The following is an 11,922-nucleotide window of genomic DNA, read 5'->3' as shown; positions in this document are numbered from 1 at the left end:
GGTCGTAAATCAACGGTGGTGAGGTATCACAACTTCTAAAAACAAAATACATACATATATAATGGAAGGAATATGATATACTAGGAGCACGTGAAGAAAAGACAAGCAAAATCACATCACACTTAAAAACCGACGATATACATAAGCAGAAACGACATAAGTATATATATATTATTGAAAAGTTATACATAACAACACTAGTCTTGACTTGCGAAGGTAAGGCCGACTAGTTAATATAATACAACCCAAAAATATGACAGAAATCATAAACATAAATCCTGTTTCTCCATAATCAACCTCTAAGAGGGATATACAATTTATAATATACAACAGTGGAGAACATATATATATATATATATAAGCAAAAGTAAAATCCCCAAAAGCAGATTCTGCGTACTCAATAAGGTGCATCACGTCCAATACCTGTAAGATAAAAATTTCCAAAACGGGTTAGAACATCATCCCTTTCGGGGTTCTCAGCAGGGGTAACAGTTCCAAAGCAGAGATGATGTAAAGACTACATGAATTCTCTAGGCAATCCTAATACTTCACCAAACAGAAATTCAAGCTTAGAAATATACTAAACCAGAAAAATAGTAAGGTATGCTAGACCAACTAAATGCACTCATGCATATTTGTTTTCATTCGACCTTTATCTCTTCAATAAACCTCAAGTCCTTCTCAAACTATCTCTTATTAGTTCTCTCACCTTTCACGTATCATGTTTCTTTCAGTCTCAAGTCCTCCCTATTCATCTCAACCTCCATTTATACAAGATCTTATAATAGAATAGTAACAGCAAACACAAGTAATGAAATTCAAGCACAACCAGATTCAATTACAGCAAGTATAGCAAATAGTAGTTAAACAATAATAATCACATAGGAAAACCACATATACATTAACCATACCCAAAAAATGTCACATAAATGCAAATGATGCATGCCTGTCCTACTGGCCATGAGTTCACGCGTCGGTTATGTTGACAGACCCGACTCGGATAAATGGGATTAAACTACCATCCTTATCTGTAGGTTCCATAAACAAGTGGGATTAAACCACCATTCTTGCTCGAAACACGCAAGCAGGATTAAACCACCATCCTTAATGGGCACCTCGAACAAGCGGGATTACACCACCATCCTTTCTCGGGTTGCATTCACTAATCAATCTGCAAGCGGGATTAAACCACCGTTCTTACCCAATACAAAACAATATGCAAGTGGGATCACACCTCCGTCCTTACTCCACAAATCAATCTGTAAGTGGGATTAAACCACCATCCTTACAACCCAATTCATTGGTATGTGAGTGGGATAAAACCTCCATCCTCACTGCAGGTGGGATAAAACCACCATTCCTGCATACGCATAATAACCACGATAAGTGGGATCAAACCACCGTCCTTGCCGGGACAAAACTCTTTATTCAACCAAGTTCTTGGGATATAGTGTCCGACTCACTTTTAACCTCATCATAATTACTCTCATCCTCAAGTTCTTTCAAGCACATAAACCTTTTAAATGAGACATTACTCAACCTCATTCATTTCTCAATTCATATTCACTTCTTATTCATCATCAACATAACACTTCACCATGTTTATACAAGTTAACTTATCCACAGAATTTCTCAAGCCTAGGTCACCGGCTCTAAACTCATAACCAAAATACCCCTTTTTAATTCACTTACTGTGTTCTCCCTTGATTCAAAGTCTAAACACTATTAAAAAGGTTTTAAACAAGTGGCATGGAAGTTACAAACTTGCCAGAAAGGTAAAACGAGTAAAAACAGAATTTTTATTAAAAACAGGGTTTGTGCATATGCACAGGTTGTGTGCATATGCACGCACCAGAAGGCTTTTCCGACCTGTGCCTACGCATGATGTTGTGCGTATGCACAACTTGAAACACCTGCTCTGTTTTGTACGTATGCACAGAGGTGCGCGTGGCACACATGACAAATTTTCAAATTTTCTGCAACATCACAAAAATCAGACTTTTGACCCTAACTTCCAATATTCATAACTTTCTCTACAAAATTTCAAAATCAATAATCTTTATACAGTTTTAAAGCTCTCTTAATTATCTTTAATTTAAGCTAAAGTTCATTCGAATTCAAGCTTTGAGGGCTAAGTTATAACCCGCTGAAGTTGGTTAAAAACTACTTTTTACCAAAATTCTGCATAACTCAATTGTTTACCATTTCTCAATCCAAATTCAAGTAAAAACAATATCAAAATCTTTTCCAAATATACTCATTATATATCCATCAATTCACTACCGTTTCTAACTATTTTCACACCTAATCAAGTAATTCAACTCATCCAACAACTCTAAACTCAACACAAACGACATCAATACTCTTCAAGTTCCATAAATTTGCATCAACATCAATATTACCATTCAAATTTTAAACAATCATCATTACTTCATATATCCAATATTTCATGCAACTAATCACCTTGTCCTCAATCTATATCAACACCAACATACGACTCACCCATAATCATTCATAAATCTTCATCATCATCAACATACATCATAGTGATCATACTCACTACATCTCATTCAACATACCATATTCTCATCATAATTCATATCCAAACTCAACACAATCAAATTCCCAATTATTAATCACAACCAAATTGTCATCAATCATCTCATTCAATAATTCACACCGATTATCACACCGATTACCTTCACTTACTTCTTAGGAAATTTTCTCACCCTATCACGGCCTCCAGCCCAACATCCAAATCAATTAACAATAAAATCAATAAATACTATTCACTTTATAATGTCACAACAATTCTCAATCAATACACATATGCATATAGCCATTCACTATCCATAACAACAACCAAATTCAATCCACACCTATCCTAAAGTCAACTAACCTAGGCATTCACATAACTTTACATAATGCCTATTCAAAACTCAAACCCGTACCTTGAATGTCGGTAGTCTAAATACTTGAAACCTTATAATCACCAATCCAAGAGATCCGCATCAAATAACCTGCCAAGCAAACTCCACCTCACGCCCACAATCAAATCCAACAAGCTCTAATTCATCTAAATTCATTATTTCAATAAATTTCAACCTAGAATTTATAAAATTAGCAAATCAAAATGGGATAACATTTTTTATCTTAACCTATACGAAATTGGGGTGAAACTCACTTATATTCTATACTAGAGTACCCCTAAACAACCAAAATCACAAAAATTCAACAACCCCAAAACAAAAAATGTAAAAATATAGGGAAAGAAAAACTGGGCAAAACCCTGAGAGTTTCTTACTACAAGGCTTAGATAGAATCTAAAAGAATGATAAGAGCTACGCGTGGCAGCAAACGGCTTGTCAATCAGAACTCCGAATCAAAAGTTATGGTATTTTCAAGTTGAATATGAATAGTGTTTGGGGTTTCTTCCCCTCTCTTCACTTCTACCCGAGCTCTCTCTCTTTCTTTAAAGAAAATAAGCTGAAAGGTCATTAATGATGAGTATATATGTTGGACTTGGGTCCAATATGGGCCCAGTTCAACTGGTTTAGCGCGTTTATTGAATTTTTTGACCAAAATCTTTAAGATTAGAGTTTTAAATCATATTTTAAATATTTCTATCTTCTCAAATTATAAATTATAAATTCTTAATCTTATTCACTTATAATTAATTTCTTTAGCTGCAGTACCAGACAAATCTCAGCTAGTACTGCCGGTCAAATTTTCAGTGTGCATTTTTTACGTAGAAAACTAAGTTTTCCGACTCAGAAAAATTCACTGAGTCCAAATATCATATTTAAATTGTCAAATTATGATTCTAAAATTTTCACTCATTACTGTCCATATTTAATTAATTATTTATTTAATTTTTTGTTAAATCAGGGTTTTACAACCTAAATTACGTCCAACACCAAAATATGTAATTTGATACGCCATTTCTTCTGTTATCAAATTCACGAATCGAGACACAAGAGTTTTCTTAATTGAAGCATGTATTTTTTCTTCCAAAAATTGACAAACAAAAATCAAAGAATATTTTAAAATTGAGGTAAATAAACACATTTGAAATATTAATAATATAAATTTAATATTATTTAAAAAAGTGGTAGGAAACTCACGTCTTCATCGAACCAAACCATCTCAATTGAGTATGGTAATGGAGAATTTTCATAACTTAGTAGTCTCCATAACCTTATCGCTCGTACGTACACACAAAATTTTAAAAGGAAAAATTAATTGTACTAAGCAAGGAAAGTGTGGTGCTATGCATCTCTAATTCGTACTTTATAGTTGACTCATAACTAAGATTTTCTGAAACCTAATTGACTTTGATTTGAATTTAAAATAAAATCCTAACAACTAATTAAAAGATGATATGACGTAAACAAAATTATTATTATTACATGAAAACTAATTGAATAATTTGTAATTATTATTGTTATTAGCTTAAGAATATATTTGAATTAATTCGAGTTAACTCATACAATAATTAGGTAAACTTATTAGCTTAGGAATAAATTTGAATTATAATAAATTTAAATTAGTTTTTCTAAAATTTTAATTTATGAACAAATAACTTAAAATTAAAAAATAACAACTTAAACAAATAATAATAATTTATAATTTAAAACAGTAATATGCAAATAACTTAAAATTTAAAAAGTAACAACCTAAATAAATAATTTAAAAAAAATAATCACCTAAGCAAAACAGATTAAAATTTAAAAAATAACAACCTAAATAAATAACTTAAATTTAAAAAGTAACAACCTAAACAAATAATAATTTATAATTTATAAATAAAATTTAAAAATTCAAGAGAGTAATATGCAAATAACTTCAAATTAAAGAGTAACAACCTAAACAAATAAATTAAAATTTAAAAAATAATAACCTAAGCAAATAATAATTTATAATTTTTAAAAAATTTTAGTGACGACACCTAAGTAAATAATTAGTTCAATAATATTAAAAACTAAATACCTAACAACTTAAGAAAGAGTAATTTAAAATTTAAAAAGTTACATCCTAAGCAAATAATAATTTATAATTTATAAATAAAATTCTAAAAATTTTTAGTGATGACACCTAAGCAAATAAATTCTCAAACTCAACGTATGAGCGCCACGTCAGCATAAGAGCTCCCCATTTGTATTACTACTAGTGTTAATGCACGGATTTAAATTTTAATTTAACATGGTAAATTGAAAATAATATTGTATAATCATAAAATTTTCAAATTTAGTATAACACTATCATCGTCATTATATAATAAACGTACTTAATATGTTATTTTATCTTTATTCAAAGTAAAATGCAAATGGAATAGTTTGAAGTCTATAATATTCTTGAGTTATAAGGAAAGAGACCTGAAAAAATAAGAACATATATAACCGTAATTGTAACATGTTAATTTTACACTAAACTTTATTTTATAAGGCTAATGAAAATCTATCGACAACCTAGTATTTTACTAATCTCATTAGAAAAGCAATTGACATATGATGTTGTGCTTCATGTTACACATTTTATTTCAAGTCTGAAAGTATAGTTGATAAATTAGTTATATCTACGACAAATATTTGTACAAAAGTGTAAATCATAACATGTTACTAAAATGGAAATACTATTTTTTTACCTAAATATTATTAAAAATTTCGTTGAACACGACATTTATTGTTGATGAGTTTGAATTACTGTCTTCATCTATAATTAGAATGTTCAGGCCATTGTGACTCTTAATTTTTGACAAAGCAACGTAAAGTTGTCCATTAATGAACACTGATTTTGGCAAGTAAAGTCCTACATATGATAATGATTTACTACATAGTGAAATACCTTGGTTTTTCAATATTTTTCTCATCATATATAGTATCCCGTTAGCCAATAATGTCTAAGTTGCATTCCAAATACGATTTAGTTTGTTAACATTATTGTTACGGCCCGGCCCATACAACGTGCTAACTGACCCGATCCACGGGTCACCCGACCCGAACGCATGGGCGTGAGACACCCGGAAGTCGATCCGGACACGCGTTCTCTATAGCTCACTACTACAGCTATATTGGGAAGCTTCGAGGAAGGTGGGTTTACCTTCGTGGGACCCATTCCTGACAAGGTATATATGGGAGTGTCCTACCCCTCCCCCAAGGTATGTCACACATATCACCTTACCCATTTTTTGCCTGCACACCTGACTCACTAGAGCGTCGGAGTGTCTTTGTAGGTGGCACCCTCCTCTCCACACCAAGATCTCGGGATGTCGTCTACTCCTGCTCCAACCACACAACCCGAAACCAGGCGATACCCCACCTTACCTACGGAAGGACCTCTCCAAACCGTCCGGTACCCGAGCTATCGTACATTGGCATCGTCTGTGGGGATCGAACCCACGAATTCTATCGAAGCCCCGACCTCTAAAGGACAGGACCGGGGGGAACAAGAGCCTTTATTATGATTATCATAAGGGCTATGGACACAAGACACAAGATTGCTTTGACCTGAAGGACGCGCTAGAACAAGCGATCCGCGACGGAAAGCTAGCCGAGTTCTCCCACCTTATCAGGGATGGAGCCGAGGAGACGAGATCGCGATCGCGAGGGAGAGGACAAGACCCGCGCAGTGAAGCGACGACAAGAGCCAGAGGACAACGAACACGACCTTACCGTAGTAAACGTGGTAACAGCAAGAGACGCGGCTCCAAGATCGAGGTCGGCACACAAGAAGGATGCCAAAGTCCTGGCGGTCTCTTCGTCCCTCGCACGAAGCTTCAAGAGGGTTCCACCTATCTCGTTCAATCAAGAGGACAAATGGTTCGATGAGGTCGCAAAAAACCCCCTATGGTAATCACAGCCAGAGTGGGAACTGGCCTGATTAAGCGGATCCTCGTAAACACCGGGGCTGACTCGAATATCATGTTCCGCAACGTGTTCGATGCCTTTGGTCTCCGGGATGCCAATTTAAGAACTCACCAGCATGGGGTAGTAGGCTTGGGGGACCACTTCATCAAGCCCGACGGGATAATCTCCCTACCGGTATCCGTAGGACTAGGACAGGGAGGAAGGTCGGTAATGGCAGAATTTGTGGTTCTGCGAGACTCCACGGCTTACAACGTCATCCTAGGGAGAAAGACTATCAATGATCTCGGGGCAGTGATTAGTACAAAGATGTTGGTAATGAAGTTCATCGCTGATGACGGATCCGTCGGATCCATAAAGGGAGACTTGGAAACGGCAGTCGCTTGTGACAATGCCAGTCTCTCCTTAAGGAAGAAATCCAAAGAAGCATTGGGAGTATTCCTCGCCGAGTTGGACCCTAGAGTCGACGACAAACCCAAACCCGAACCGGAAGGGAACTTAGAAAGGTTCAGGGTTGACGACACAGAGGAAAAGTTTAGTTTTGTGAATAGGAATCTCCCACATGACCTGAAGGAACCTTTAATGGAAATGATCAGGGCTAACGGCGACCTATTTTCCTGGACGGCAGCCGACATGCCGGGGATAGACCCCCAGCTCATGTCGCATCGTTTGGCCGTCAGAGCGGGGGCCAAGGCGGTCGCTCAGAGGAGAAGGAAAATGTCACAAGAAAGGGCAGAGGAGGTGGCCAGGCAGACGGCCAGCCTTCTTGAAGCGGGATTTATCCAGGAACTCGACTACTTGACTTGGCTGTCGAATGTAGTTCTGGTTAGAAAGCACAATGGGAAATGGAGGATGTGCGTAGATTACTCCGATCTTAACAAAGCATGTCCCAAAGACTCCTACCCCTTCCCCAATATAGATGCGCTCGTCGACGCGGCGACGAGATATCGGTATCTGAGCTTCATGGATGCTTATTCTGGCTACAATCAGATACCGATGCACCGGCCAGGCAAGGAGAAGACGGCGTTCATAACGCCAGGAGGAACATATTGCTACAATGTAATGTCGTTCGGGCTAAAGAATGCAGGGGTCACCTACCAAAGGTTGATGAATAAGATATTCAGCAACCTTATAGGCAAAACGGTGGAAGTATATGTAGACGATATCTTACTAAAGACCACCTGACCTGATGATCTCATAGGTGATCTGGAAAACGTATTTGCCTGCCTCCGAAAACACGGCATGAGGCTCAACCCACTTAAATGTGCCTTTGCCATGGAAGCGGGGAAATTCTTGGGGTTTATGATAGCCTAGAGAGAGGTAGAGGCCAACCCAGAAAAGTGTGAAGCAGTACTCCAGATGAAGAGCCCGGGGTGCATCAAAGACGTTCAAAGGTTGACAGGGAGGCTCACCGCGCTATCACGGTTCCTCGGGGCGTCGGCTGCCAGGGCGCTACCATTCTTTAACCTAATGAAAAAAGGGATAGCATTTGAATGGACCCCGGCGTGCGAAGAAGCATTCAAGCATTTCAAAGAGATTCTTGCAACACCACCCATTCTTGGGAAGCCTAAGGTCGGAGAACCACTATACCTGTACTTAGCCATAACGGATGAAGCGATGGCGGCGATTTTAGTGCGAGAACAAGGGAAGATCCAACAACCAATTTACTTTATGATCAAAGCGCTGCAAGGAGCAGAATTGAGATACAGCAAATTAGAGAAGTTGGCACTTGCGCTCCTGACCTCTTCCCGTAGATTACGACAATACTTCAAGGGTCATCAAGTGGTCGTAAGGACAGACCAGGGAATCCGCCAGGTACTCCAGAAACCCGACTTAGCGGGAAGAATGATGACTTGGGCTATCGAGCTATCCCAGTATGACTTGCAGTATGAATCCAGGCATGCGATTAAGGCGCAGGCCATGGCCGATTTCTTGGTAGAAGTAACGGGGGACCCAACCGAGGCAACGAACATACGGTGGAAGCTCCACGTGGACGGGGCCTCAAACCAAACGTTCGGAGGTGCCGGGATCATCCTGGAAAGCCCAGCCAGAGTCATATATGAACAGTCGATCAAGTTCGAGTTTCCGGTGTCAAACAATCAAGCGGAGTACGAGGCCCTTCTGGGCGGCTTAATCCTGGCCAGGGAGGTCGGAGCCACAAGGCTAGAGGTGTGCAGTGACTCGCAGGTTGTTACCTCTCAGGTCAATAGGACCTACCAGGCTAGATATTCACTGTTACAGAAGTATCTGGAGAAGGTCAAAGAGTTGAGCAATCAATTCGAGGAGGTCACGATCCAACACGTTCCGAGGGAAAGGAACACACGGGCAGACCTCCTGTCCAAGCTAGCAAGCACAAAACCAGGGGCCGGCAACCGGTCTCTCATTCAAGGTTTGGTAAAGGAACAATCTGTGGTCCTGCAATTGACTCAATCAGAACCCTCTTGGATGAACCCGATCATTGATTTTCTGGAGAAGGCAAGGCTCCCCAGTGACGACAAGCTGGCCAAAACGATAAGGTGGGAAGCGGCCAAGTATGCAATCATACAGGGCCAGTTGTTTAAAAAAGAAATCAGCCAACCCTTGTTGAAATGCCTGCATCCCGACCAAACAGACTATGTGCTCAGAGAGGTCCATGAGGGGTGCTGTGATCACCATATCGGGGGCAAAGCTTTAGCAAGAAAGCTCATCAGAGCAGGGTATTACTGCCCATTGATGATGAGGACTCCAAAGAATTCGTAAGAAAATGCATCAAGTGCCAGGAGAACGCCAATTTCCACAAGGCGCCGGCAACCGAGCTAAGCCTATTGACGTCTTTCCGACCTTTCTCACATTAGGGAATCGACCTCCTGGGACCCTTCCCGGTCGATCCAGGGCAAGTCAAGTACCTCATAGTTGCTATTGACTACTATACCAAGTGGATAGAGGCTGAGCCACTGGCCAGCATATCCTCATCCAACTGTTGGAAGTTTTTGTGGAGACAAGTGGTAACTCGATTCGGCATTCCTGAGGTCGTTATCTCTGATAATGGGATGCAGTTCACTGATAAGAAGCTCGTAGAGTTCCTTGCCGGTTTGGGCATAAAGTAAAAGTTCTCATCTGTGGAACACCCCCAGACAAACGGCCAAGTTGAGGCCGCGAATAAGGTCATCTTGCTAGGCCTTTCCCATTCCGCCTGACATACGGGGTGGCTGCTATGATACCTGTAGAGGTCGACGAGCCAAGCCCACAGTTACTTCTGGGAGGAGTAGAGGAAGCTGTAGAGAAAGACCTAGTAGACGAGGCTAGAGAAAAGGCCCATTTGTCAGAAGCAGCGCTGAAGCAAAGAATGGCCCTGCGCTACAACGCCAAAGTACTCAGGAGAGAATTTGAACAAAATGACCTGGTCTTGCGGCGCAACGATATTGGGATGCCGACTCAGGGGGAAGGTAAGCTGACGGCTAACTGGGAAGGCCTTTACAGGGTCAAAGAGGTGATTGGTAAGGGCGCCTATAAGTTGGAAAGACTCGACGACAAGGAAGTCCCGAGAACGTGAAACGCGGGTAACTTAAGAAGGTTTTATTCTTAGTCCAAACACGCCGAGTAGGCGACCTGACCAGCTCAGTAAGACCCGGGTTTCGTTTTATCATCAAATAATTTACTTTTGTTAAATACTTATCATTGCAATAGACTTGTTCAACTGCCGATTAATGTTCACTTGTGGTTAAATTTACTTTTTCCCTTTTATACATCCCATGACAACAAACTTATGATACATGCTAAACGAGGCAATGACACGGTATCCCGGGACTGATCACCCCGGAAACCAACTAAGTTAACACCGTAACAAACGGCTGTAGCAATAATGAAGCCACGACTTGGCTTCGTCAAATTACCAACGCAACGGTAAACAAATGCAAGCGACAAGCCAATACTAACAAAACGGTAATAAAATAGAACAAAAATGCACTACCGAGTGAACGGGGAAAAACAGTAATCATAAGCCGACCAGGCGACTACTAAAGCAGTTCAAAATTACAAGATCCAACATGCACAACAACAAAGTTCATCAAACTACACGACAAGGTCCACAAGAACAAAAAATTACAACACATACAAGAGTACGGAGATCACTTCTTCGGCATATCGACAATTTTGTCGTCCTTGATGGTCTTAAAGACCCCGATTGCCGACGTGTCGAAGTCAGGAGCCACGAGCTTCACTTGGGCTTTAAGGGCCTCTTCAGTCATCAAGATGGTGCTCTTCCCCTGTTTCACGGTCTCTTTGTACTTCTTCTTAAATTCTTCAGCTTCGGTTTGAGCAGTCTTAGCCAATGAGGCGGCCTCGTTGCATTCCTTTTCCAAAGCAGCCACCCGACCCTGAGCTGCATTAAGCTGGCTCTCCAAAGTCAGCTCCCGCTCGGTTAACCGGGAAACGGCCGCATCTGAAACCTTCAATTTTTCCTCAGCAACTGTGGCCTTCTCCTTGGCAGCTTTGAGTTTCTTATCGGCGCTGGACAGCTGCTCCCGAAGTGTTTCCACTTCAACCTTGAATATATTATTAGCTTGAACAGAAGCCTCGAGTTTCCTCTGCACCGACTGCATTCCCGACAACTCAAACTCGGCCTTCCTTGCGATGGCGGCACCTCAAAGGAGAGAACGGTACATCCACCTCGCCTGCCCAGGGAGGTCGGAGCCATGGAAATATTCTTCCGTGCCAGGAAGCAACTGGGAATCTATAAAGTTCCCGGCATCGAAGTTTCTCTCCATCACAGTGAGGACTCCTTCAGGACTGGAGGATGACCTCCTCCTCTTCGGGTTGCTTATGACCTTCACATCATCCTCCTCGAGTTGTGGACTGGAGGTTGAGTCCTCGCCAGTGCCCACCGCCTCGTCTCGGACGGGAGAGACACGCGCTCTGTCAGCATTCCGGGCCGGCACCTTGGCGGCATTGGGGGGAGGCACCACCTGATTCTCGTTATTCTCAGGTGGAGCTTCCTGGTTCTCGTTGGCCTGCACCTCGTCGCTGTCATCAGCAAGGAATGTATTGAATAAATTTTCAAGACCGGTCACTTTGGTAGATA

At 40.4% G+C, this 11,922-nt stretch overlaps 2 protein-coding genes across 2 annotated transcripts; both read left to right on the top strand.

Annotated features, from left to right (window-relative positions):
- Positions 1 to 6,845: 6,845 nt before the first annotated feature.
- On the top strand, positions 6,846 to 7,978 carry LOC140180060 (uncharacterized). Its single transcript, XM_072220451.1, has 2 exons — positions 6,846 to 7,813; positions 7,951 to 7,978. Exons 1-2 carry the CDS (start codon positions 6,846 to 6,848, stop codon positions 7,976 to 7,978), a joined length of 996 nt encoding a protein of 331 aa, XP_072076552.1.
- A 244-nt stretch (positions 7,979 to 8,222) lies between these two features.
- On the top strand, positions 8,223 to 9,602 carry LOC112756866 (uncharacterized). The gene has a single exon (XM_025805478.1). The coding sequence runs from the start codon at positions 8,223 to 8,225 to the stop codon at positions 9,600 to 9,602; it is 1,380 nt and encodes a 459-aa protein (XP_025661263.1).
- The last annotated feature ends 2,320 nt before the right edge of the window (positions 9,603 to 11,922 follow it).

Source organism: Arachis hypogaea, chromosome 16, assembly GCF_003086295.3.
Source record: "Arachis hypogaea cultivar Tifrunner chromosome 16, arahy.Tifrunner.gnm2.J5K5, whole genome shotgun sequence".
In the NCBI taxonomy this organism is placed as follows: domain Eukaryota; kingdom Viridiplantae; phylum Streptophyta; class Magnoliopsida; order Fabales; family Fabaceae; genus Arachis; species Arachis hypogaea.
This window is presented reverse-complemented; position numbering and strand designations above follow the sequence as displayed.

Excerpts from the sequence above, each read along its gene's own strand:
- LOC140180060 (XM_072220451.1), top strand. The coding sequence starts at position 6,846 with ATGGTAATCACAGCCAGAGTGGGAACTGGCCTGATTAAGCGGATCCTC. Across the intron at positions 7,814-7,950 it reads GACGCGGCGACGAGATATCG|GGGTCACCTACCAAAGGTTG; the intron begins GTATCTGAGCTT and ends TAAAGAATGCAG.
- LOC112756866 (XM_025805478.1), top strand. The coding sequence starts at position 8,223 with ATGAAGAGCCCGGGGTGCATCAAAGACGTTCAAAGGTTGACAGGGAGG.